The 25,388-nt window shown below is 38.7% G+C and overlaps 1 protein-coding gene across 1 annotated transcript in view; it reads right to left on the bottom strand.

Moving 5' to 3' along the window:
- Nucleotides 1-10,701: 10,701 nt before the first annotated feature.
- ATAD2B (ATPase family, AAA domain containing 2B) overlaps nucleotides 10,702-25,388 on the bottom strand; it is a gene marked incomplete at its 5' end in the record, with an annotated part of 37,628 nt that continues 22,941 nt past the window's right edge. Inside the window, 4 exons of the mRNA XM_010015140.1 lie at nucleotides 10,702-10,743; nucleotides 12,116-12,244; nucleotides 13,401-13,528; nucleotides 15,129-15,824. Of these exons, the coding sequence (XP_010013442.1) occupies nucleotides 10,702-10,743; nucleotides 12,116-12,244; nucleotides 13,401-13,528; nucleotides 15,129-15,824 (995 nt within the window). The remainder of the gene's footprint in view (nucleotides 10,744-12,115; nucleotides 12,245-13,400; nucleotides 13,529-15,128; nucleotides 15,825-25,388) is intronic.

Genomic DNA, 25,388 nt, shown 5'->3' with positions numbered 1-25,388 from the left:
TCGTTACGATAAACGCTCTTTGTTCACCGGCTCTGCTCTCCCCTGGCTCACCTGGGAAGGAGGGTGATCTCCACGTGGGGCTGTTGGCTGCGTTCAGGTAATCACCCACCCCTGACAATTTACACAATCATCCACCTTTCTCCCCTTGTTTCATCTAGTGGCAAACACACTGTACTAATAAAGCCTCAGCAACCCCGTCTTTTAATTAGCTGCAGCTCGGTGTTAAGGCTGAGCTTAACTCAGTGCAATTGGAGCAAGCTAATTAGAGCGTTCGTTACACTTCAGCTTGCCCTTGCTGGAGTCCGGACAAACTGAACGCCAGCACGAGCAGCCACCTTCTGCAGCTGCAGGGATTCAGGGATTAGCTGGAAGAGGAGCCGCAGCCTGAGCTTCTGCCTGACTTCACGAGCACCATTGTGTTTAATGGGCAGAGACAGCAGAGGCCCAGACTGCTGCCAGTACTTACCCTCCCGCCCAGCTTCTCATGAGGAACTTCTCTGAAAAACATGGAACTGATCCCAAAGCTTCTCTCTGCTGTCTCACATGCAAGGGCAGGGCCTCAGAACCATCCTGCCTCCCCATCGCCAACCGAAAGAGGTGACTTACTAAATATAACAGGGGATAAACCTCCAAAACAGGGCATGCAGTCAAGCCCTGGCAGGCTGCAGCCAGTGCCAGTCCCCTAGGAAGACACTGACTCTGTATCCACTTTGACATTTTTACAACTTGCCGTGCTAATACAAGGTTTTTAACTTGGATGAGAGCCTGAAGCTCACCCCCTTAATGCCTTCTTTCCCATTTCAAGTTGGATAAAACAGAGAGATGAAACATGCTTTTGGCTGAAGTTGAGGCACCAGCATGTATGGGAAGGCAGCAGTAAGTTAAGTTCCCATCACCAGCGAGTGTTCTGGGTTGATAACTTCAGGCAGCAAAAAAGTCCAGAAAGAAAACGGTCTGGAGGGAAGCAGATGGATGTGTCTCAGGCACAGTGTTCCCATCACTCATTACATTAAGCTGGACAGCAATACCAGAACAGAAGCACTGCTTTTCCTCTGAAAAGCCAATCTGTTTGAGGCATGATTAAACACTCGGTGAGGTTAGAAGTCATGAAAGCAGGCGCTGCCATCGCGGGCTCCTTAGCTGAGCTGTGCAAGCATGACAGGCACAGCAGCACCATCTCCAGCGGCTGGAGACTGAAACAAAAAGCAAAGTGGCAAACTACCTTAAAAACCAGCTCTCCCAGTGGTGGTGGTTTTCCCGGTCTCCAGAGGTTTTCCTTCTGATAACACACAGCTTTTTGTAATTCCTATTTAGCTTGCAGATTTCTTAAAGAGTAACAAATTCCACTTGATCTAAACAAATTCTGCTTCTTTCAGTAAGAGCTTTACATACAGAATTACGTGTTTTGGCTCTGTTACTACCTGGGAGAAGGAAGCTCCAGTGCTGTCATCAAGCCAAATCTGACTCTGAGTTTTTCATTAGTGGTGGTCTACACAATGAAGGTTTGAAGGGATGCCTGCTGGGTTTCATTTCATCATCTGTTATTTTCAACACCATTCTCGTTGTCTTCAGAGCTCATCTCCCAAGGTTCATACTGGCACCAGTATCCAAGTCTTTCACGACCTGTCCAGAGAACAGCACTGGTAACCCAGGGCTTTTTAATAGCTTGACAGGCAACTTCAGCATGTAGCTTGTAAGCAAATTAATACAGAAGTAGGAATTGTGATGACAGCTGGGGCTGAGCTGAGGATTGCTCTAAGTCATGCCTCGCACCACAGGCAATGCACACGCTTCCTCCAGCATCGTGACCATTGGTGACCGTTTCTCATGGTTTTGTGGCTGAAGAGCAGGCACCTAACAGAGGTCACCAGTGACATTCCCACAGAAGCTTCAGCTTCCCACCTCATTAAAGAAAAATGTGTTTATTACAATAATCACTGTCAGAGGTAGAAAGGAACCAATTCCTGCCCACATACTGGGGACTTAGAGCAGTCCCTAATTCGTAATGTAATGTCCTTGTGCTGGTGGACAGCATCAGAGTAAGGATCAGTGAACTGAACAGTGAAGGTTGCACCAGATGCTTTAAGAGTATAACGAGCGTTATGCTCTACCAGAAACACTGTCCCTCCCCTCAGGAAAAAATAATTAAAAGTCGTGCAAAGCAAGCGTAAATTTCCAAGCCCACTGAAATTTGTGCAGCCACTCCATTTCCATTGAAAGGGAGCATCTTCTAGTAAGTTCTTTACTCTCATGTCCAATGAATGCAGTGCTCCATTACTTGCTGGTATCAAGTTCAATTTTACCTGCTTCATTATGCTCAGCTTTTCTGCAAGCTGCCTGTTCATGTACTGGAACATATAAATTCCACAAACAGCCTTTACAGGGAAAATGAAGAGTGGAAATGTGGCAAGGAGTGCTTGGGAATGGCTCACATTTCTGTTTCCTATTCAGCAAGAGGTATGCATTCCCTATGGGGATTAAAACAGACAGAGGACACAGTACCTGGAGAGAATATTAGACTTTCCCTAGTGCATAAGGGTTTCAAGTTCAGGAGGTAACCTAACATGAACACCTCCAGAAAGCCCAGAAGTCTCTGCCTTGCTGACACTCATTTTTAATAACGCGGGGGTACTTCCAAGAGAATGCTGATAATGTGACAGTTGTCAAAAGGGCAAGTGAAATGACTGGGTAATTACAGGGCATTCACCTGACATCAATCCCAAGTGAAAATGGAAAGATGATATCTAACTAAACTGATCATGAATCGAAGAGATAAGAATAAATACAATGATTTTCTAGAAAATCAGCTATCACACAAACCTGATCTCATTCTCTGACAGGATTATACATTTGATTGATAAAGTAATAGATTTTCAACAGCATGTGACAAAATACTTCAACTTTCTCACTCTACAGTATTGAGACAGCAAATATTAAACAGGCTAAGAATAGGCAGATTAATTGAGGACTATCTAATCTGTTCAAGTAATTCTCAATTTGGTATTATCACAGTATTTCTAATGGGGGAATCCTCTTCTTCCAAAGTTCTTGAAGGAAAATGTTGACATTAATCACTAGTCACAGACTGGTGGAAACGCAGACTAGCAGAGCAAAAGACAATGAGGACCAAATAAGTCAATATGTATTGTGCTGGCTTGGACCACTAAACAAAACTTCCTTCCATAAAGCTAAGCAGGACCTCAGAGAGGTGGGAATCCAGAAGGCTGACATTCAGGATGGAGAACAGCATCATAAAAAGCTTTAAGCCTGAGAAGAGTCAAGCAACAAGCGCTCCCAGCCCAATTTCTTGACATAAAAGGACTAAATTGATCTCTGAATGTGTAAAAATGGGAAGAGTGAGTAGGAATCAGTGACTTTTAGCTCTATATATGGCACTGGTGGGACCAATGCTGGAATGTCCCATCAATTTCCTCCGTGAACAAATGCTTTAGAAGATGTTGAAAAATTGACCTACTGCAGAAAAAAGCCACAAAATTGACTTAAAGGCTGGAGGAAAAATGCAGTGAAAGCCATAAAGAATTCACTCTGTTCAGGAAAAGACGACTGAGAGGCTACTTGATCATAGTGCATTAGCATCTACATGGGGAGGAAAAAAAATCTATGTATGAAGAGTCTTGAACATAGAAGACAAGAAGCAGTGCCTGCAAGTAGAAGCCAGACTGAAACAAACGAGGAATAAGGGTTGTGTTTCTACTCATGAGCTTAACCACTTGAGGAAAAGCTCAGAGAGGAGGGCAGATGTACAAACTCTGCAGATCAAGTCAAGATGCCTTTCTTGAAAAGACTGTTAGGCCATACAGAAGCTAATCTCGCATGCACAGGGTCATCTAAGTCATACGTGCTACAGCATCAGATTCAACAAGCCAGTGTTTTCTGCTGACATTATTCTGAATGAATAAAACCCAAATTTTTGTGACAAATTGCTAAACATTTAAATCATCATTAGGTGTCAACTCATTTCCATTTCCAAAATTTATTCTTATGTATTGAAAAGATTAACACTGTAAAATTTATGCTCAGCTTGTGCTTCTGTGCCTGTGCCCTGCATCTTGTGAAACTTTTTATTAAAAAACCCCAACCTTTCTGCCTTCTGGACATACTTTACAGTTTAGAGCTAGACCCCAAAGCACTCTGACCCCAGTATAAGGGCTAGATGTTCATTTTAAACTAGTTACATCTCCATGCTTCATCAAAATGTTGTCTTACGTGTTTGTATTTCCAATAATTCAAATTAGGCATTTACACAAACCAGTAATTTCATAGAATCACAAAATGGTTTGGGTTGGAAAGGACCTTAAAGCTCATCCAGTTCCAACCCCCTGCCATGGGCAGGGACACCTTCCACTAGAGCAGGTTGCTCAAAGCCCCTGTGTCCAACCTGGCCTTGGTTTATTTACTACTGAACTGGTGTCAATAGTCACATACACGTTACTGTTCACATTACGTTTCCTTTATGTCACTAAACCTTCTGTAATGCCACAGAGAATGCAGTGAGCAGAGCTTCAAAACTCACTGCAGAATTAGGTTCATTAGGAACCTAAACCAGAACGATTATTTGTCCTTCCACATCTCCAGACTCGGGGATCAGTGTTCTTCCAGGTAGCTCCCACATACAGAGGGGATTATACAAGGTGTATTGAAGTCCACAAGAGAATGCAGAACTTTCACAGCAGAACTTTCACAACAGAACTAGAGCTGGGGTTCTGGAGATGACAAGTAGCTCCTTAGCTAAAACATTCTTTTCTTTTCCTTCTACAGCAGAAAGACTCAATTTCTCAGCAAATTGATGTCATCCAAATTTAACTTATTTTCTAGGATTAATTCATCTTCTATATTTTGGTCTCTTCTTTACTTTCTTTTCTGAATAAATACTTCAGAGGGTGCCCTTTTGAAACTTCCCCAAGTCCTTCCTTCCTCCCAATCTAAAGTCCCGAAGCTAACAGGTCACCTTCTACAGACTCCTATTTCCAAGCAGATACAGTCAAACATCTCTGCTTTACAGAACAATTCAAACTTTACATTGATGCAAAGGGGTTTTCATCACGATGCCATTCATCTCAGGGCGACAAGTGGCGTGAGTTTTCCCACCAGCCACCCAATCTCAGGGAGCTGCACATTTCTCACCTGTAGTCTGCCAAATTCCTGATTGCTGAAAGACACAAGTAAAACAAAATACGGAGAGGAGTCCACCACAGCAGAACCAACTTGACTTCTGTAGTACACCAACACATCCTAACGGATGTCCCAGCACTGATACTCCAAATGCAGAGCCTGAACAACCTCCCCTGCTCTCAACCTGCCCTACCTTTGTAGTTGAATGTGAGGAGCCTTCCAACACAGCTTAACTCCAGACTATCTTTTGCACCTAAAAGCAGCTTTATTCCAGATCAGCATCCATGTATCAGTAAACCTTAGTGGCCTGGTTTACACCAACATTCCACTAAAAGTGGTAAAACCATTTTAAATTTTAGCAGCTTGTAATATTTTTAAAGGAAAAAGGATTTCCCCTGCTATTAAAGTAAGGCTCAACATAGTGTAAGTCAAATGCATTCCTGAAATAAATCTAATTAAGTAGTAGTCACAGCCATTTTTTGGCAGTGGGTTCAACTGAAAGAGACTCCCTATGCAAATGTTCACACTGTAAAAAACCTACGTACCTAGAAATGGAATGAGGCTGAATTAATTAGTGTTAAAGTTTATAATCACTCATTTTTACATAATAGTTACATTGACCATAAGTGATGCATAAAAGGGAAAGAAAAAAAATGAAGTGTTTGGCTTCATTAATCAGTTCCTAAGTTCACTGATTTAGCTTGCAGAATTTATTCACATGCTGTGCTAGCTTAAAACCCCATATATTACAAGTCCAAATCCTACCCAAGTTACACAACAATGGGATCTCATTTTTAATTTATTTAAATAAATTATCTGAGGAGCTTAAAGGAGGAAACAGAGGATCTGCAGCACTGCAATTTTAAGGAAATATGGGAAATAGCATTTCGAAGCTACATTCAAGGCAGAAACCAACAGCAGAAGGAAGCAGTGTTAATCACTGAACACTTGACAAATATGAGCGTAACATAAGCTTTTACTAAGACTTTATTAGCAACACACAATGCCACCCAACTATTCCTCATTAATTCCTGCTTTTGAAGCACCACTCAAAGTTCAGTGAGTATTTTTACACAAATCCTTTTGTCAGCGCCCAAATAAACCACAGTTTTGACCCTTATGACTATTTTACAATCACTGTCAGAAATCAGGCCTGAAGCCATCCTCTTCACTACCATGGCCATCACCATGCCTGAAAGACAGGAACAGATACCCAAGACCTCATACCCTGTGTATTTTGTTCACAGAGTGCAAACCTCTTGGATGGTGTCAAACCACGGTGCTGGGATCTGCAAGGCCATTCAGATACAAACCCCACATCTGACCATACTGGTACAAGATTAGTCCAGGCTGTCATGGATCAACTTCACTATTATATTTATTTAGTAATTTACATAATAGTATGTTTAATATCTAATTGTGCTTTCAAAGCTGCACTTAAAAGTGGAATCAGAGTCAGACATGAACTAAGTTACTACCACTCTCTTCCTCAAATAGCCTTTTGCCCAGGAGGCCTACAGTTTAAAGCATACAGAAAGGAAAAGAGAAAAATAATCAGGTCTGGTTTAGGTCCAAGAGAAGCTGTAACAGATCTTTAGCACAGCTTCTCATACTCTGTTCCACATTATATATAAATCACATGCAGTTTGTTAGGTCAAGATAAATTGCTAATGAGTAAGATGTGAGGTAATTCTTCACTTCCATAATCTCTAGCACCTTCTGACTCTCCTATGCACCCTCCTATTTGGAGGTGAGAGGGGAACTAGAGGAATTCCTAGAAATATTAGAAGCTCATCTTCAAAAAAAAAAAAATAAAAAACCCCAAAACCCTATAGAAAGTAAGCACCACTTTGATAAACAGCAAGGGAAGAGAATGCTTCCTTAAAACACCTCTAATGAGAAACTCTGCTATTAGCCGGATGCTGACATATTATAAACAGTCCTGGGTGGTAACCTGCAACTGAACATAAAAGCGCAGAGCGTAACTTCATAACAATTAACGTTATTCACTCGCCAACGTGCAATGCTCATTTCACTTCTTCAGTCAAAATTAATAACAGAAGCTTTTTTCTTTAATGCACGATTACTGAAAGCAAAAGTTACAGATTAAACCACTCTAAACAACTGAACAGCAAGATCCCAGAGCCAAACATCTGGACCTCTAAATCATGGTGGTCTGATCAGAAAAAGACTGATACTAGCTAGGAGGCAGCATTTCTTTTAAATACATTTTTGAAGAAGCCAAAGCTGTGTTTTCTTGTCATCTTTATTCAAGTATTTCACAGCAGTTATATTACAAATTACAGTAAAATGTTCAAAATTTCCAGAAGTTCAAAAAAATTAAATAACTTACTTCAAACTAACGCAAAATGAAGTCAAAATGCAAAACATCAATTTAAACACAGTTCTGAATAAACTATAGAATCCAAAATATACCATAGTTGATGAAGGAAGTCTACTTAATCCACAAAGTAGACACACATTAATGAAACCAAACAGGACTCCCCAACGTCTAAATAACCCAATGTACAAGATACAAAAGATGCAAGTACAAGCTCAAATTCAAGCTTATGTTGTGATTACAAAATAAAATAAAAACAAAATAAATGACTATCAGCTGCAGGACATGCCTTCAGGTAAAGGTAAAACCAGAGCTGACCTATCATCTTAATGGAAAAATGAAACCAACAAACAAAAAAAAAAGGAAGACAAGATATTACAAAACCCAGTAATCCTATAAATACATTGGCATATGAGAAAATCAAGTAACAATACAGAGGACACAAAACAAAACAAAAAAATTAATCACAGGTGAGATTCAAGCTTGCAAATACAATTAACTCCATAGCCATCAACTTCACCCAAGAGCAACTCTATTATCTCTGAGACAGCTCCATGAGCCCCCCAGAGAAGCCTCCTTCCTTCTGGCTGGCCACATTTCACTGACCCCAGCACAAGGACTCACACAGGAGTTTATTTGCAATTTTCACAACAAGAAACAAGGAAGAGAGGTCAATTTGTACAAACTCTTGCCAGTGCTATGTGGCAAAAAAATTAAAAACATACAAAGAGTAAACAAGTTTAGACCACATGGATAGATTAACAGCTGTTTTAACTCTATAACCACCAGACATCTGTAAAGGAAAACAAGAACTGAAGTGTGGTTATTTGGGCTAAGAAGGCGAGCATATCATTTTAGGTAAGCTGTCCACTAGAACATCTGATATCAGCTACTTTTCTCTAAAACAACATGGCAGCTCCTCCATTAGTAAAGTTGCCTCATCACAATTTTTTCCCAATCAACAACTGACAGTAAAAATTTTCCTTTAGAAACCTGACCTTTCAGAACCATTTGTAATGCTAGGCATTAGCCTTAAACTTGCTTTTTACACTCACTGGTGACAAAAATTTTCAACTTTTTAAATTCATATAAATTTATCATCTTAAAAACGTACGCGGTTTTATCTTCCACAAGTGCTGCTGTTACTTGAACAAAAACTTCTTCGAGTAAGTGAAACTGGAATAAATATTTTTAAAAAATTCTGCAGCAAGAACCTGAGACTTGCAAAAACCCCTTTTATCAGAAACTTGCTACAAAAGATCTGCTACATTTTATTTAATCAAATCTTAAAGTTTGTAACAATTTCCATCAAAATACAAAATGCTGTTAATGTACCAGACACAAAAATATTTCAAACAGGTATGATGCTAATAAATACTAAATGAAACGTGGAAAAAAATCCCATAATCAAATCTGAGATCAAAGAATCTCATCTAAAATGTGTTTTCTGCTTGTTTTTGTTGTTTTTAATCGCACTTTCCCACCTAAAAAATACAGTGTTTCTGCAGGGGTTGCATTTAGAAGGTGTACCTAGATGTACATGAATGCTTAAAACCTTTCTCTGCCATTAGCTATGAAGACAAACAGTGGCATTCTGGGGAGCAAAAGATCTAACAATTATGTTTAACCAGAATGGACAAAGCACTTTGGATTACTGCAGTAACCCAAGGCCCGTGTTTTGTTTCTCTGCAGCGCTATACTACTATTAACCCTAGAGGTGGAGACAAATACCTTAGCTTCAGCTTGTGCATGGGAGCAGAGTGATTACAGTCCTCCATAAACACTGTTGGTAACTAAAATACAAAAAGCTGAGGTAGCTCAGTATCTCTGCAGTAGTCTGTTTTCTCTAATTACAAACTAATCACACTGTGTTGCATATTTCCGGAAAGACACTTCCGCAGCTACGTAAGGGACAGTCACAATGAATGGTTAACAATGGCAACACCAGCCAACCTCTCTAAAACACCTTCCACATAGGTTTGAAATAAATCAGCCCAGGTAATGTTTTAATACTGAGCTTGTGATAAAACATGTTTTTCTTAAAACTGCCTAGCCTGTTCCCTCCATTTGCCAGAAGAGAAGGGGTTTGAACGATGCAATTCAGACCCAGAGAACTTTGGTCCAAAGATCGATTCAAAAGGCTGTCCTCCAAACCTCCAACATTAACAATGCTTTGCATGGACCAAGTTGTGAAGCCTAGCTTAAGTTTTATTTTCAAGTGAGCTTGGGCTCCAGGACTTTGATCAACTATAGTGTCTTCTTGCCTGCACTGCAGTCCAAGCCATATTACAAACACGGAACGTCAAAAAGAAACCTACCAATATTAAACTTGTTTTTCTTAAAGAACTCAAAATGGAAAACAGGGGGATGGTGGGAAAATGCTTAATTTTTAACAATAGAGAAGAGTTTCACTGTGTAACTTGTTTCTAAAACAAATATATACCAAGGAAAAAAGGAATTTCACCATTTTGGTAAAGTATGTGGCTTTTTCAGTGTGTCTTAGTTTAGTTCTGTAGAGCAAGACAGGCATTATAGAACCATAATACTGGTTACCATCCAATGAAGAGAATACAAATCATCCTTTTGGAGATCTTCATTATGAAGACAGCTTTCTAACATTGCCACTTGCTATAATCCAAACTAATTGATTAGCCTTATCTTTCTCAATTGACTAAAAGGCACATTAAAGGCAGTTCTAGAGAGCCTCATCTTCAAATTACTGTACATCCAGTTACTCAAGATTCCTACCACAATGCATCATTGCCTTCTTTAGAACAGATTTTTTTGTCCATTCCCCAGAGACGAGAAAAACTGGAAAAAAAAAATAAAAAAGGTTGCCTGTTTAAAAATATTCAACTTAGATCTGCTCTTTCCAGTCCTCTTGTATGTGTTGGTCTCCACTTTGCCTGAAGTTTCCCCAAAGATAATGCATGTAGAGTGAACAAGAGCAGAAATGAAAACAGTTTCTGTAGCACCAAAAATCTCCAAGCTGTGGCATTGTATTCTTTATTTATATCAGATACAACTATATGAAGTTCCGTTTGGTTCTTGTAGGCTGGTTGGTTTCAGGTACCTGAGACAATAGCACCAAATTCAACAGAAAGAAAAAGAGAGAGCACTTAAGACCAAGGCTCTGCACATACTTGGTGCAAATGGAAACTGAATGGCTCAGAGGACTGCTCTCCCATGAGCAGTTTGAGAGGATAAACCCACCCATCTTGTCGAGTTCACAGGAATGTTTCAAACACATGAACTGTTCTTTCCATTTCCTGCAAGAGACACAAGGCATCAATTACACATAAATACACAAAGAGGGAAATAAAGTTACATCGCATAATTGTATTTACGGGGCTATTTTTTTTAAAAGATCTGAACAAATAATTAATAGGAAAATAGAAATTTCTGTTTATTAGCTACTGTCTGCTAGCAAAATATGCTAAAAGAGGAAACTAATTAAAGAAGTACTAATGCAGAAAAGCACTCCACTATGACAGTCCATGAGAAAAATCGAAGTGTATTAGGGTCACTTACATAATTAACATACTCAATATGTATTAAGAAAGCATTGCAATGGCACACTGCATGAATTCAAGTCTTACTGCACACTGACGCTATCGGTGACCCCACTGTACACACATATCTACAGTTTGGAAAATCAAAGTAAAGATCAGTCTCCACATACTCTTGCTGGATAAATGTCTTTTTAATCTACCTAACATTTGGCACAGACTTTCAACATATTTTTAGGTGGCAACATGGTGAGAGGAATAGCATGAAAATGGCTTGAAAAGCATTTTGCAGTGACTCTACAATATCCCATGCTAAAGCTTTTCCAGGTTTTGCTGTAAAATATTCATGGAGAAAAATATTTAGTGTTCAGTAATCCAACTGAAAACTAGCAATTGTTGTCCTTTTCTCAACAGGGTTGGTTATCAGTTGAATCAGCAAGCTGATCCAAACCCCTCTACAGCTAGAACAATGATGTTGGAGGGAATGCACATCCAGAGTTATGATCAGCCTACTCCAATTGTGAAATGATCAACTTACTATTGATGCAGACAAGAGGCCTGGGCATCCTAGAGGCAAAGGATGACAGCAAAGCAGACAACTGGCTTAAATCACACTGTGTTGGACTTACCAAGCTAGAGAAAGTTTGCAATCTTTTAAGGTCTTGTATGAAAGTTACAATCAGCTAACTGCATGAAGCAGAGGTATGTCATTTTGGGGGGCCTAGTTACACAAATGCAAGTAAAAGCAATTGCAGCAACACTGGCTCAGTGTGCCTATAAAATACACACTTTACGTCCACTGTTACTCATATCACAAATGTGGTAACTGCTTCTACTCCACTTTTACTCTGCTAGCATGTGCTTCTCCATGCTGTTGTATTCTCTCCTCTTTTTCCTCCATTGTTATAGGCTAAATTCTTAATCCTTTTCTAAGGAAAGTATTGTTAGAAACAATCTCTGTTTTTTAAGTCATTACAGCACTAAAGTTTATTCTGGTTTTAGATACCTTCCTCAAAGTTTATTTAAAGCTTTTGCCTGCTAATACAACAGTAAATTGAGAGATGAACTTAGTTCTTAAAAAAACAGCCTCATGAAATTCAGATAAAGAATAAAAGAAACTGTACAACATCACCTCTATAAGTTGTGATTTGTCATAGTCTCTACGATGTCTGTAGATGCACTGACTGAGGAGTGAATACAATCTCTCAAGCTGGTCAACAGTCAGGTTGTCACTTTTCTTAACCACCAAATCAAGCAGTTTCTGTTGGAACAAAAGGTGATGTTAAAAGGGGGTTTATAATCACTTAATTTTTTTAAGGACAAATCAGAAATGAAATCTTCTGAAGCCCTGTTTTGGAGGGATACATAAAAATAAAATGGACCACACCCGGATACCAGTAAGGCCACTGTTTCCATGTAGATGCAAAAGGACTTAATGTCTCTTTTCACTTCTCTGCTTATACCCACACTTTTTCTTGTCTTCGATTTTACAATCAGTATATCTGGGGCAATGCTTGTTCTATTTGAACAATAATTTATCCTATTTTATCTTGGTCAATAAGTATGACAAAGCAAACTATAAAAACTGCTTGATAGCTAAAGGAGACATTTTTAAGAACTTGCATCGTAAGTAGCACCACATGGAAACACATTTGGAATTCCACAAATACTGAAAAACAGTACAATAAGAGAAGGGAGGTGGAAGTGGGGCATGACACAGGGAGAAGTGCTCATAAAGAGAAGGTGAAGCATGATTTTACATAGTACCACAGTAAAATTTAAGAATTTTGTCCCTTTCATAACACTTTTGTGTTTCCTATGTGATTGTTTCCAAAGAGATTATCATCTGTACTCCACTGCAAATAGGATCAAAATTTCATGGTAGGTCAAGCTAGTTTCTACAACAGAAGACAGCAAATTTTGTTGTAACTTTGCTTAAAAAGAGACAAAACTGAAAGAAAATTAAATAGCAGGGGTTCAATCTATGATGCCAAAACATCAGCACAAATTCCAATTTGCTTTCCAATCCACTAACAGTTCTTTCCACTAAAGTATACGTACATGGGAAGGGAAAAGATGATGTTAACCCCTAATTACTAGGCACCCAGCAGTTCCTCAGTAACTGGCATATCCAATTAACATATGAGTACCTGCAAAAATGGCAATTAAAACAGTGGACTGCTGGGCCATTACTGGATTTGTAATGGTAGTAATGATGGGACAGTAAGAATTCAGTAGTTTTATTAACTCTTCATCCAAAGAAAAACCCCACTGACCAACAAACCATCTTTAGAAGTCACTGCTGCCAAAATACTCATTTGCAGTCAAAAATAAAGGGAATGTTGCTTCAGAAGAGAGAAAGGAAGCATTTTGCATGGAGTCTGTTAACAGTTCAATTGATATTTTGGTTCCATTACCTTTAGTCTGTCATGGTCAACAACTACACAGGGTAAGGGATCCGATGGTTCCTCTGGAACCTGCTCCAAACTTGTGGGCTTTGCCTGTTCCAAAGCGACTTTTCGTGTTTTCTTGCTTTTGAATATACCTGTAATTTGAAAACCAATTATCAGCACTGTCAGTCTCTCAAAAAGAACTACTTATTTCTTCACATTGTTTTGATTTTGCTTGTTTGGTTTCTTGGGGTTTTTTTGAATCAAGCAAGAATGATTGTGGCAGTGTGCACTACTCATCAGCTTTGCAGAATTCTGAATGCTTACAGTTGCACAAAATCACCATTCAGAAAACACACGAGACTGGACCCAACAGAAAATTGAACGTCACTGAAAGAGTTTTCCCATTGTATTATTTCTACTTAGCAATATCAAATCACAGAGTTTCTAAGGAAAGTTCAAATATCAAGCAGAAAGATTTTGTGCATTAGCTTAAGTGAATCAAATCCTTATTTTTTTCTCCGAAGCATCCTACATCTTCATCACCACAGTAATTCTAACATCAGCTCTGCTCCTGAAACTTCATGCTTTTGTGACAAACTTCTTCCACCTCAGTATTAAAGTTGTTGTCCAACCCTGCTGTGGAAAACAAAGTATTTTCTATCTCCTGATACTCTCCCTACACTCATCCATTATTTTTCTCCTCAACTATTTAAAATGCTTTTTTTTTTCCTGAGGACCCCTGTTACTATAACCTTCTGTAATGTACACCAAATTCAAGTACTAAATTCAGAAATATAAAGGCTCTTAGCATACATCATACTCCTCTTCTGAAATTCTTAAGACCTTTCTTCTAGTAATCTCCTTAGCCTTAGAGAAAATGTGTAATGTACAAAATGTACAAACACAGCCAACACGTATGTAGTGATATTCTCATAATTCAGATCTCCCATTAAAGCTCATTTACATCGTAAATCTCAGTGCTAACTTCTGAAGTAAAGATTTCATTCTTTTAGACAATTCTGAAAAGCTAATTAAAAAGGCAATCATGCATAAGGCTTTTATTTCTCTTCCCTGAGGAAACGATGTCTCTTGTCTTCAAAGGATGTGGCTCCTTCTTTTATGTACCACCAGGATTTCCCTTTTCCTTTTCTTATCTTTTTGCTGCACTGTTACTGCGTTGACTGTAACTCCAAAGCCAGATACCTTCTCCAGTAGATAAACAACAGTTTATCTAGCTTTTGCCATGAGTTAAACTGCTTTAACTTTTGCTATAAGCAAGAGTTTTTAAAGGAATACATTCTGTATTCCTGTGTTCTTTCAGCAAGTGTCAAAGATACTTTTATGATAAATCTCTAATAAAACAAGTCAAAACATATATAGATAAAAATGTCGAACAAACACAGACCAAAACATATATATTTATGTGCATTGGTAATAGCTTTTAAATCTTTAATTATTGTTTAAATATTATCCCAATATTTACAATATTTCCCATAAAGACTACAAAAATAAACAGAACAGTCTAAGTATGGAGATATATTTACTTGCCAAAGATACCATCATTACAGCAAGTAAAGCGTGGACTTACAATGTGGAATTAAATGTTGTAAGCATACCAGAAGTTTCAAATAAATAAACAGCAGTTCATAAAATGTTATCATACAGTAATAACATAAAATATTACAATTAAAAATACACACATATTAACTTGGACACCAAGATAAGGACAGAAACATTGAAAACAAGCTATACCTTCTTTATCTGTTTCAGCATCCTTAGTTTCAGTGTCTGTGCTCTGTAGTGTTCTGTCATTATTGCTGCAATGTGGTAATTCGGCTTTCACTAGATCAGCTCCTCGATTTTCACTGGAAACTTCCGTTTGCTCCTTTGGCTGATCTTCAGACAAAGATTTTTGTTTGTTAATAGACCCATCGTTGTTGTCACAGGGTGAAACAGCATCAATTGATTCCATTTTACCGTTATGACATACTGGAATAGGTATACCTTCTGATCTGTGTACAGATGTCTCTCCATTCACACAGTCCCCTTTCGATGTAGAGCCCTTCCTTAATTCCTTTTCAGCATTCAGAGTAACACTGTCGGTTATTAAGAGAGATTCATTTGAGCTCTCTTCTTCTGTGGATGCAAAATTGTTTTCCTTTCCTGATGTCCCATTGTTAAGCCTCTGCTCTGCATCTATATCCATAATATCACAAGAGGATTCATCATTTGTTATAGAGAGATCTCCTATTTCCTCCCCATTCTCCTCAATGCAGTCAGTGCTGATCTCTAGCTCTCCATTTTCCAGCAATTTACTATCCTCTCCATGATTTTCATCATCAGCAAACTTTGCATCATCTTCATCTTTCTTTAAGTTATTGACTTTCCTCTTCTTAATAATGCCTTTGCCCCACTGTGAGCGCCGTCTTGATTTCCTCCTTATTCGAACTGAATTACAATGAAAAAAAGAAACTTTTAGATGCACAGATATCCCTCAATAGACATACTAGGGTAACAGAATATGCTGTGGTGCATGAGGCAGTCAAACGTGTTCACATTTGAAGGAACATATATTTTATATATATCCATTTTTAGGTAAAATAGTGAAAGCAAAAAGCTAAGCAATGGTGTAGAACTTGTTCACTCTCATTTGGTTAATGCAGACTCTAAAGTCAAGTTTTTCTCATTGTCCCTTTTTAGAATCTCAGTGATTGGGAATCATTATACAATGAAACAAATGGAAGTGCAATCCAGGCATTCGTAGAATAATTCAGAACAGACATCAGGAAGTCTCAAGTCCAACCTACTACTCAAAACAGAGTCAGCTATGAGGGCAGACCAGGTTGCTCAGGGCTTTTATCCAGCCCTGTATTGAAAACCTCCACGGATGCAGATAAAATGACCTTCATGGGCACCAATGCATAATCATCCTAACAGTGAAAAGGCTTTTTGCCCTACACCAAGTCAGCACCTCTCCTTTCAATTATGTCCACTATCAAGTCAAAGACATCTCCACTCTTAAGCCGGCTAGATCTCCTCAACCTTCCATTCACTCCCACCTCTTTACTCAAGTTGACAAAATGTGGTTTTAAAAACAGAGGATCTTTGGTTTAGACCCAGATCATTTAGCAACCCTTTCTATAGCGAGACCTCACAAACACTTGCATTTCTGCAATGAGTCTGTGAGCAGAAAGGGAAGGTTAGGTCCTTAAACCAGGATCATCACCAATGCACTCCCTCCGTATCATGCAACTCAACTTGAAGCAACATGGGCATGCGATCCTTTCTTCATTACTTCTGTATCCTTACTTTTTCATTTCTTCTATTTCTCATTTGTACTTTCTGTGCCTTTAAAAAAATCACATAATAAGCTTATTTTCGGAAAGGAATTTTTCTTTACTAACCTATTTGCTAAAGCACTAATCTAAAAAAAGGTTTTGGCACACACTTGCAATACGACCAGCAAATACAGAAGGAAGACCATTCAAACATGATGCTACTGTCAACGTCCTTTCGTCCTTTTCAAAAGCACTAACAAGACATAGCTCAGAAGACTATGGAAGAGTCCGGGCAAAACTGAAACTTCTACATTCAAATTCAAGTAATGATACAGACTGCCTGTATTTTTGCAAAATTGCTGAAGTTCCAGCCAAGCGAATATAATTGAAAATCCCAGCCAACAGTAACCAGAGATTAACAAATCTTCTTCCATTTCAAAACGAACCCTTATGTTGAGCACCTCCATACTGTTCTTGGTATTTGTAGATTGCTTTGATTTATGGGGTATTAAGTCCCAGATCTATGTCTGCCAACCTCACACTGAGTTACAAAGATCTTGCTTTGAAGATACAAGCACTACGCAGGTACAAGTGTTGAGAATTAATTCACAGAAGCTAAGAGAAGCACAGTTGTACTTCAGAATTTCCTCCCCATGACTGGTATATGCAAGCAGGTCGTTTAACCACTACATTAGGAATAAATCTTAACCTTTCAGCTTTAAAGCCATCTAAAGATACAGTCCTACTGCAATAAAACCATAGTCTCACTTGGAATCATTGTTACAAACAGTCCTAATGGAGAACTGTAAGATTTGAGGAGAAAAATCCCCTTTCTCCAGCTATTCTGTAGATTTGATGGCAGCTTCTGCAGCTAGCATCACTATTGATGATTTATTGATGATTAACTACAACCTATTCAAATAACTTTTCACGATCTCATGTAATCTTCCCTTAGATTGTGCAAAAGATTTTAATTATTAACAGAAGAAGCAAATCTGAAACTCAACAAGGAGGTGTAAACTTATGGACAAAGAAATTCCCCTATTGAGGCAATTGCTTTAGCCTCAGGTCAACTCCAAAGATGAGTAAAATACAGAAGGGGAGTCTTCTAAAGGAAATATACTATGACATCAAGTGTATAAATTAGTAACAAAGTTGAAATTTTTAAAGATACACTTATTTTAGCTTTTTACGTTGACTTTGCTCTAAGAGTCAGATATGTCAAATATTATTGACATTTATTATACCAATTAATTGTACTTTAAATATGCCCATTTTACTGTTCATCCTTTTTGTCCACCCTATGAGCTCTACCCGTGGTAAGAACCCGTAACTTGCCTTAACACAGGTACATTCCTAAAATTACGAAGCGTAGGAGAAATCACATTAAAGTAAAATGGAAGCAATCCTTGTGTTACACAAGGATTTTCATCAATTCACTTCAACAAATTTCAAGGTGACAGGCAGGAAGTCCAACTCACCCTCTTTCATGCAGCACTATTCAAACAGTGCAAGTTGCTTTTTATTGCTGTTTTTAATTACAACAAAGCAACCACAGAAAGTGCTGCAGAATATGCAGAAGATGTCCTCACAGGAACTCTGAGGTTTATGCTGCATCAAAACCAGTAAACACAGAGAAATTTTCAGCTACCTCATCAAGGTATGCACAAAAAACAGAGATTTGGTTGAAACACTGCTATCATTGTAAAACTGCTGTTATGTCACAGCATTACAAAAAAAAAATGATACCACCAACCAGGTCCTGAGATTTAGGAAAGAACAACAGAATTTCATTGCCAGATACTGCAGAACATGCCTTCCTAACATTTAATAGTATTTAAAACTGACAAAAGGAATAATCTACCTAGTTTGGGTTTTCACTCGCATTTAGTCAATAGAACTCAATTAATGCTAAAGGCTTTTCCTCCCAGGCTCTTACAAATTCTTACTTCACAGCAGTACCATCTTCACCTGAGCCACCCAGACCTGTAACCAACAGGTGACCAGCACTTCTAAAATCCTAATTCTTATTGTCTGTATACTTCTAAGAATCGACTTTTCTCCCATGTCATTCAAATAAAAGCCTTCCTGCTTTCAAGCCCTTCCATCCCAACCACTGAAGCTTTCTTCAGGCTTTCATAAACCCACCTAAATCTCTCATTTAAATTTATTTAACACAGAACTGCCTGGATCACGTCCATGATCTCAGTGAGATTCCCAGTCTCCTACCTAATAATATATCTTTGAGCCCATGCACCAGTGTTTACCCTCCTGATAATATCAAAAGTCTAGTCCTCACATTTAAACTGCCCATTCAAATGATGCCTTTTTGTTCTCACATGCACTGCGCTGCTCTGTGCAAAAGAACGTCTGTTGGGAGAAGAAATTTTAGGTTCAGATCCTTAGCACTCATAACACACAGATTTTTCTTTCATACAGACAGCCAAGCCTCTAGGAAAAGTGAAAAACTGACCAAGGAATACAACATTAAGAAACAAACCCCATCAGCAGTCTGTCTTTCTGTCCTGCCCACTTTCCTCAGTAAAGCAAAGGGAGTGGTACAAGTAGGAGGAATGTTTAATGTAGCAGGCAACCATGTGACCAAATGTAAACAAAAAGGTACTACTGCAAGAATAACACAGACCTGAGAAGATGTCATATAGAATCACAGAATTATTTCGGTTGGAAGGGACCTTCAAGATCATCTAGTTTCAACCCCCCTGCCATGGGAGGGTTGAAACCTAGAGCAGGTTGGTCAAAGCCCCATCCAACCTGGCCTCGAACACTTCGAGGAGTGGGGCATCCACAGCTTCTCTGGGCAACCTGTGCCAGTGCCTCACCAGCCCCACAGTAAATAATTTCTTCCTTATACATAGCCTTATCTACGCTCTTTCAGTTTACAGCCATTCCCCCTTGTCCTATCACTACTTGTAAAGTTTATCTCTGAATTCTGCAAGACAGTTCAAAAATAGCGCTCAAAAAGGAAGGAGGAGCTACCACAAGGCAAAAACTGGTGCAAAACTAAATGGCTAATGGGCAGGAACTAATGGAGTAATGGACCGCTGCTAAAAAATAAGCTTGACCTGGAGTCCCCTCTTCTCTACCTTAATGTTGATATAAGACTGTAAACACCAAGAGCAGAATTCCACACTTTTTATTTTATAGTCAGTATGATTTATGACATATATAAGTTTTCAGTAACTAACAGAATGGGACAGCTTTTTACAGAAGAAAAACTTGTAGTTAACTTTGTTAAAAAAATTAACAGAGTACATACAATTGCAAGTGAACACTGTAACACCTTTTCAATTATTCTTTTTAAAACTACTCATCTGAAATCTACCCATTGATACTCAGTCTTTTGCCAGTATTTGTGCCAGAGGCAGTAGAAATACTATTGTCAGAGGAATCCTGCTTTATAGAACTCAGTTTCTATAACTCAAATTATTATAATACCAATTATTCACACATGAATACAGTCACTTGCCTTCTGAATTGCTGAACTCTTCTCTCTATAATCTTCACATAACCTCTACAGATTTGCCAAGGGGATCCTCACTGCAGTTCTAGCTTTCCTGGTCTGCTTTTTTGTAAATCAGTATTCAGAATTTTTAATGACAATAAATACCTGTTTGACCACAAGTCACACATAACATTTCACTTGGGTTTGCATGAAGTTGGTATCAAAAGCAAACCTTTCCCACTTTTTTCTTTTCCTAAGCTGCACAGCCTATGCAGACAGCATTTTTTAGAAGTGCAATGTAATACAATGTAATTAATCACTGAATACAAATTTACTCTATGTCTCATTAAGTGGCAAGTGAGGTTTCTCAATCCTTCCATTCCTATGTTGAGACACTTTGTAAGAGTCAGCTGAAAGACTCTTAACGCAGATGACATTTTCTCCAGAGGTGGCCTCCCATTGCTACACAAACGAAATTCTATACTTTTACTGCAAAAGGACTAGTCTTCTAGGAATAACTTGAGTAAAATGAAACCTGTAGCAGACTTTCTGAAATTCTCAATTCTTGCCCATTGAGAGGTTCTGCTTTGTGAGTCTCAAGCCAAACACACCAAGTAAGGACAACATCTTCCCATTAAATAAACATGCTTAGTTTAGGGGCGCACTCCAACTTTGTAGCTGCAACCTTTCTGTTTAGTACTGTCTCAGGAAAACATCTCAAAAACATGAGTGAGTGGTATAGAAGCTTTAGAGTTGGGGTATACACTGTTGCTATGCCCCAAATCTAGCTGTACAATGACAGAACTGCAGACTATATAGAAATAAAGTTAACAGTTGGAAAAGGAAGTAGATAAAATTAGAAAACTCAAAGACTGTCAATCATTAACAAGCAAGTCTGCTTGCCTTAATGTGGGTGAATTCTAATGAGAAGATGCAGCAGTCAAAGCAGATATGTTTCTCTTGATATTTTTGTAGTTTGACTACTACAGTATATTGAGTGCAGTACAGTATTAGTGGAGGCTAACAAGTTCATTTCATGCTGTAGAAAAGAACCTTCTATGCCTCTGCACTGCTTAAAAGTCCACCAGAGAATGTGAATCCTCTGTCATTAAATGATAAAACTGACATCCATCAAACAGTAGATTCTCTATTGTTACCTTTATTTCATGAAGAATTCCTGGGGATTAAAATCCAAAGGAGATTCTTATGGCAAGCAAGATCACCACGGATCTAGATTGTGTGTCTGCAGTATCATCAAGAACCACTTGAAGCAACGCACGTGTTTCAAGTTTTTCTTCCATGATCAAAACCCTAAACTTCTTTCTGATGTCTTGTGTGTAAAGTAACTCAAAGCCTTGAGAAAGCAGTTAATACCAGCAATTTACGCTCTCTTATGCAGCATCCAGGATATCTATATATCTGCTACAGTAATTTAGCTGCTTCCAGTAGCTCCACATTCCTTACCAAGGGGCACTGAATAGTCCACTTGAAAGTCTCTGGAGTTTTTAGTCAAAGTCCCAAACTGCAGTCAGAGATAAGCAGCAAGAAAGAACAGAGCACAGTTCCACAATGGCTTAAAAAGCAAAATGAGGTGCCAGCTTCTACTAACAGACAAAGCCATTTCTCCCTCCAAAGCCAGCTATAGCATTTCCACTACCTCATTTGTGCCGGCACTACTGTTCCTGCAGTACAACAGATAAGGGAACTAAATCCGTTTGAAACGTAACAGGTTTTTTTCTGAGTTAGTTTTCAAAATCTTCAGTTGAGCTTTCCAACTCATGAATGATTGTGCTGGCACAGGGGAGATGGTGGGAACATGCAACCAGTGAAAAGGCAAGACAGCATCTTTAGCAGTAACCTGCAGTTTGACCAGCTTGAAGTGACTGTGGAAGTAACCCACAAAACACATGTCATTTTCTTTCCCTAGATAGAAGGCACTTAAGGCACAGACCTAACCAATAGATCTAAAAACTGAACCTAGGCACTTTACCTCAACAAGAAACAGTCAAGTTCCGTAAGAAAGAGATGAAGCATGTTTAAAAATAAAAAAATAAAAATATCTTGGCTGCAGTATCCCAAGCATGTTCTCCCCCTAGTCAACTTTCCCCTACTATCCCCTATAATGCTCTCAACCCAAGCTCTTCCCAGTGTTTCCCAAAAAACTCTCCCAGTATCTCCTGTTCCACCCAACCCCAGCTAAAAAGGACACAAGATATATTACATCTGAGGCGTTCATGCTATGCCTGGCCAATACAATGTTTTACCTGATCAGCTAACAAATCCAGGCAGAACAGGTAACAACCATTTTCAATCTACAGCCTTTTCCTCCAGTAGATGAGTAGATTTAGACAGCTACCAGTTTTTACAAAACCTGCAGGAATCTAATCTTTTAGCTCTCACCTCCTGTCAGATCAAAGGATTTCCTTTGCATGTAGCACTCCTCAGGGGTCAATTCTGGGCCCGGTGTTGTTTAACATCAGTGCTGGCGACATGGACAGTGGCACCGAGTGCACCCTCAGCAAGTTTGCTTATGACACCAAGCTGTGTGGTGTGGTCAACAAGCTGAAGTGAAGGGATGCCATCCTGAGGGACCTGGACTGGCTGAGAGATGGGCCAGTGCAAACCTCACGAAGTTCAACACGGCCAGGTACAATCAAGGTCCTGCACCAGGGCTGGGGCGGTCCCAAGCACAAATACAGACTGGGAGGAGACTACTTTGAGAGCAGCCCTGAGGAGAAGGACTTGGGGGTGTTGGCTGATGAGAAGCTCAACATGACCCAGCAATGTGCACCTGCAGCCTGGAAAGCCTACTGTACCCTGGGCTGCATCAAAGGAAGTGTGACCAGCAGGTCAAGGGAGGTGATTGCCCTTCTCTACTCCATTGTCATGAGATCCCACCTGCAGTACTTTGTTCAACTCTGAGGCCCCCAACATAAGAAGGATGTGGACCTGTTGCCCAGAGAAGCTGTGGCTGCCCCATCCCTGGAAGTGTTCAAGGCCAGGCTGGATGGGGCTCGGAGCAACCTGCTCTAGTGAAACTTGTCCCTGCCCATGGCAGGGGCATTGGAATTATAAGATCTTAAAGGTCTCTCCCACCCAATCCATTCTATAACAGTCACACAGGAAAATTAAAAAGAAAAATGAAGTCAAAAGAGAAAAAACAATCAGATTAACATCACTGGTGGAGATAATTTTTAGACTTTCCACCTCTATAGATTTGCTTATTTTCCCACTGCTGAGTAGGTCTGCACAATAGCAACCATTATAGCTGTATACATTTTTGCTACATTCAGTTAGCTCTTAAGGACTGTAGAATGACACGGAGAGCCACAAACAAAAAGTAGTCTCCCATTGTAATTAAAATTAGATTCTACACCATTTACAGCATTAATTTATATCACATATGTGAAAGGTTCACGGCTGCTGGTTGGTTCCTGTGTCGAGGCAAAATAAAAAGACAGAGAAAACTTAAGAAATGGGTAGTAATCACAAGAAAATCACCTACTTCTGCAGGCAGAAACTTTACACCAAGTCTTTAAACAATTTAAAGCAAACATTCCCACAGTTTTCAAAAGAGAAGAAGGAGTAAGATATGTCTAAGAAGTCTGAAAACTGTTTTTTATTACACCACTTGTGTCTACCACTTCAGAGGAAAAAAAAATTATTTCAGAAGAACTCATTAAAAAAAAATTCTAAAAATTCTCACTTTTCACCATGTTTGTAAGAAAGGTGATGATAAAGCTTTCAGAGGAACTTCCTTCTTAAGAGAGGCTGAGCAATCTTGCATTACTGAGTTAGAAAGAAAATGAATAACAAGGGAGTATAAAATGAAAAAGTCACTGATCAGGTAAATTTTAGGATCCTATTTTGCCCTCTGTCAAAGAAAAAACAACAACAAAAAAAAAAAGACGTTTGATTACTTTGAGAGTCAGGTATTTAATAACAATGTAAGAAAATTTCTTTGTCACTAGATATCACCAAGTCCAAAAGCTTGATGGGATCCCAAAAACGAACAGTCAGCATATATTAGAACTCCCTCAAATTCACTAATTAGCATTTTAAATTAGAAGAATTACAAAGCCTACGGATTTTAAAAGAAGTGTTAACTAACTCAACACCAGCAAAGTTTGCATTTCCTTCAAAAATCAGGCATGAAAAAAGAGTATTTTTTACTTCTCAAATGTTACAACTTCCTTTTAAAGCATCTGTTTGAAGCCAGAATCAGATACAGGACATCAAACTACTGTCATCCAGAATGCCAACTCCTACACTACCCAGAACAAAATGATAAAGAAACAAAAAGAGACAGTTGTCTCAGCTCTGAGTAAAGATGTCCTCGAACTCCAGAAAATAATTTTTAATGGTGTTTGTCAAATTACAGTACTTGTCTCTATCTCAAGTGAGAATTAATCCAAGTCAAATCTGGAGAGCAGGAGAAGAAAAGAAAACAGTAGCAAGCATAAGATTTGTGACAAAACAAATCAGCATCAGCAGCTGCTAGGATTTTAATGTTAGCATCTGGATGACTGTTGCCAGACTGGATACTGTATGCCAGTATCCAAATTCAGAACTAGTGCAAAAGGCTGAAAATAGTTAAAATAATAAAAACCATATGGCATCTGGTCTGCCATGTCCTTTGATAAGGCATTACTGCAGTCATATGAATGCCTAAGGTGCAGCAATCACTGACACCACTGTAGTAGGGAGGTCAAAGAAGAGACAAAACATATGAAAATCAAAGACTGAAAATAAATCAGGTTTTGTGAAAGAATATAAACAGAATATAAACAAAAGACCTTTTCTATTTTTTTTAAATACTCCTGCCAAAACAAAACCTCCTTTCCATTATAATGCAGCAACAGTTTCATGACAGCAAAGACGGCCATTCAGAAAAAAAAATACAAAACCAAAAAAGCCCCACGGCACCAAAAAACCAAAGGTGAACAAGTATTATTTAGAAACTAGATTTTCTGCAGCAGTTTTTTTATATCCTTGCTTCATGTCCCTACAGTTCTTTCTACAGAGACCACTGATCACTTCAGTTATTGGGAAAATTTAGCAGTGTGTTTGCTTCATATTTCATAAAATGACTTTAATATAATAATTCACATAATACAAAATATTTTAATTTATTTGCTCCAAACGCCATTTTCACAGCCATCACGTTCATATACAGCATAAAAGACATCTTCTCCACGAAGAAGACATAAAATCTGCAGTCTATTACTACAATATATTATTGTTAAATACCACAAAAAAAGATAAGAATGT

This window comes from Nestor notabilis, unplaced genomic scaffold (assembly GCF_000696875.1).
Source record: "Nestor notabilis isolate BGI_N333 unplaced genomic scaffold, ASM69687v1 scaffold7325, whole genome shotgun sequence".
In the NCBI taxonomy this organism is placed as follows: Eukaryota; Metazoa; Chordata; class Aves; order Psittaciformes; family Psittacidae; genus Nestor; species Nestor notabilis.
The sequence above is the reverse complement of the archived record's forward strand: the minus strand, read 5'-3'. Positions and strand labels throughout refer to the sequence as shown.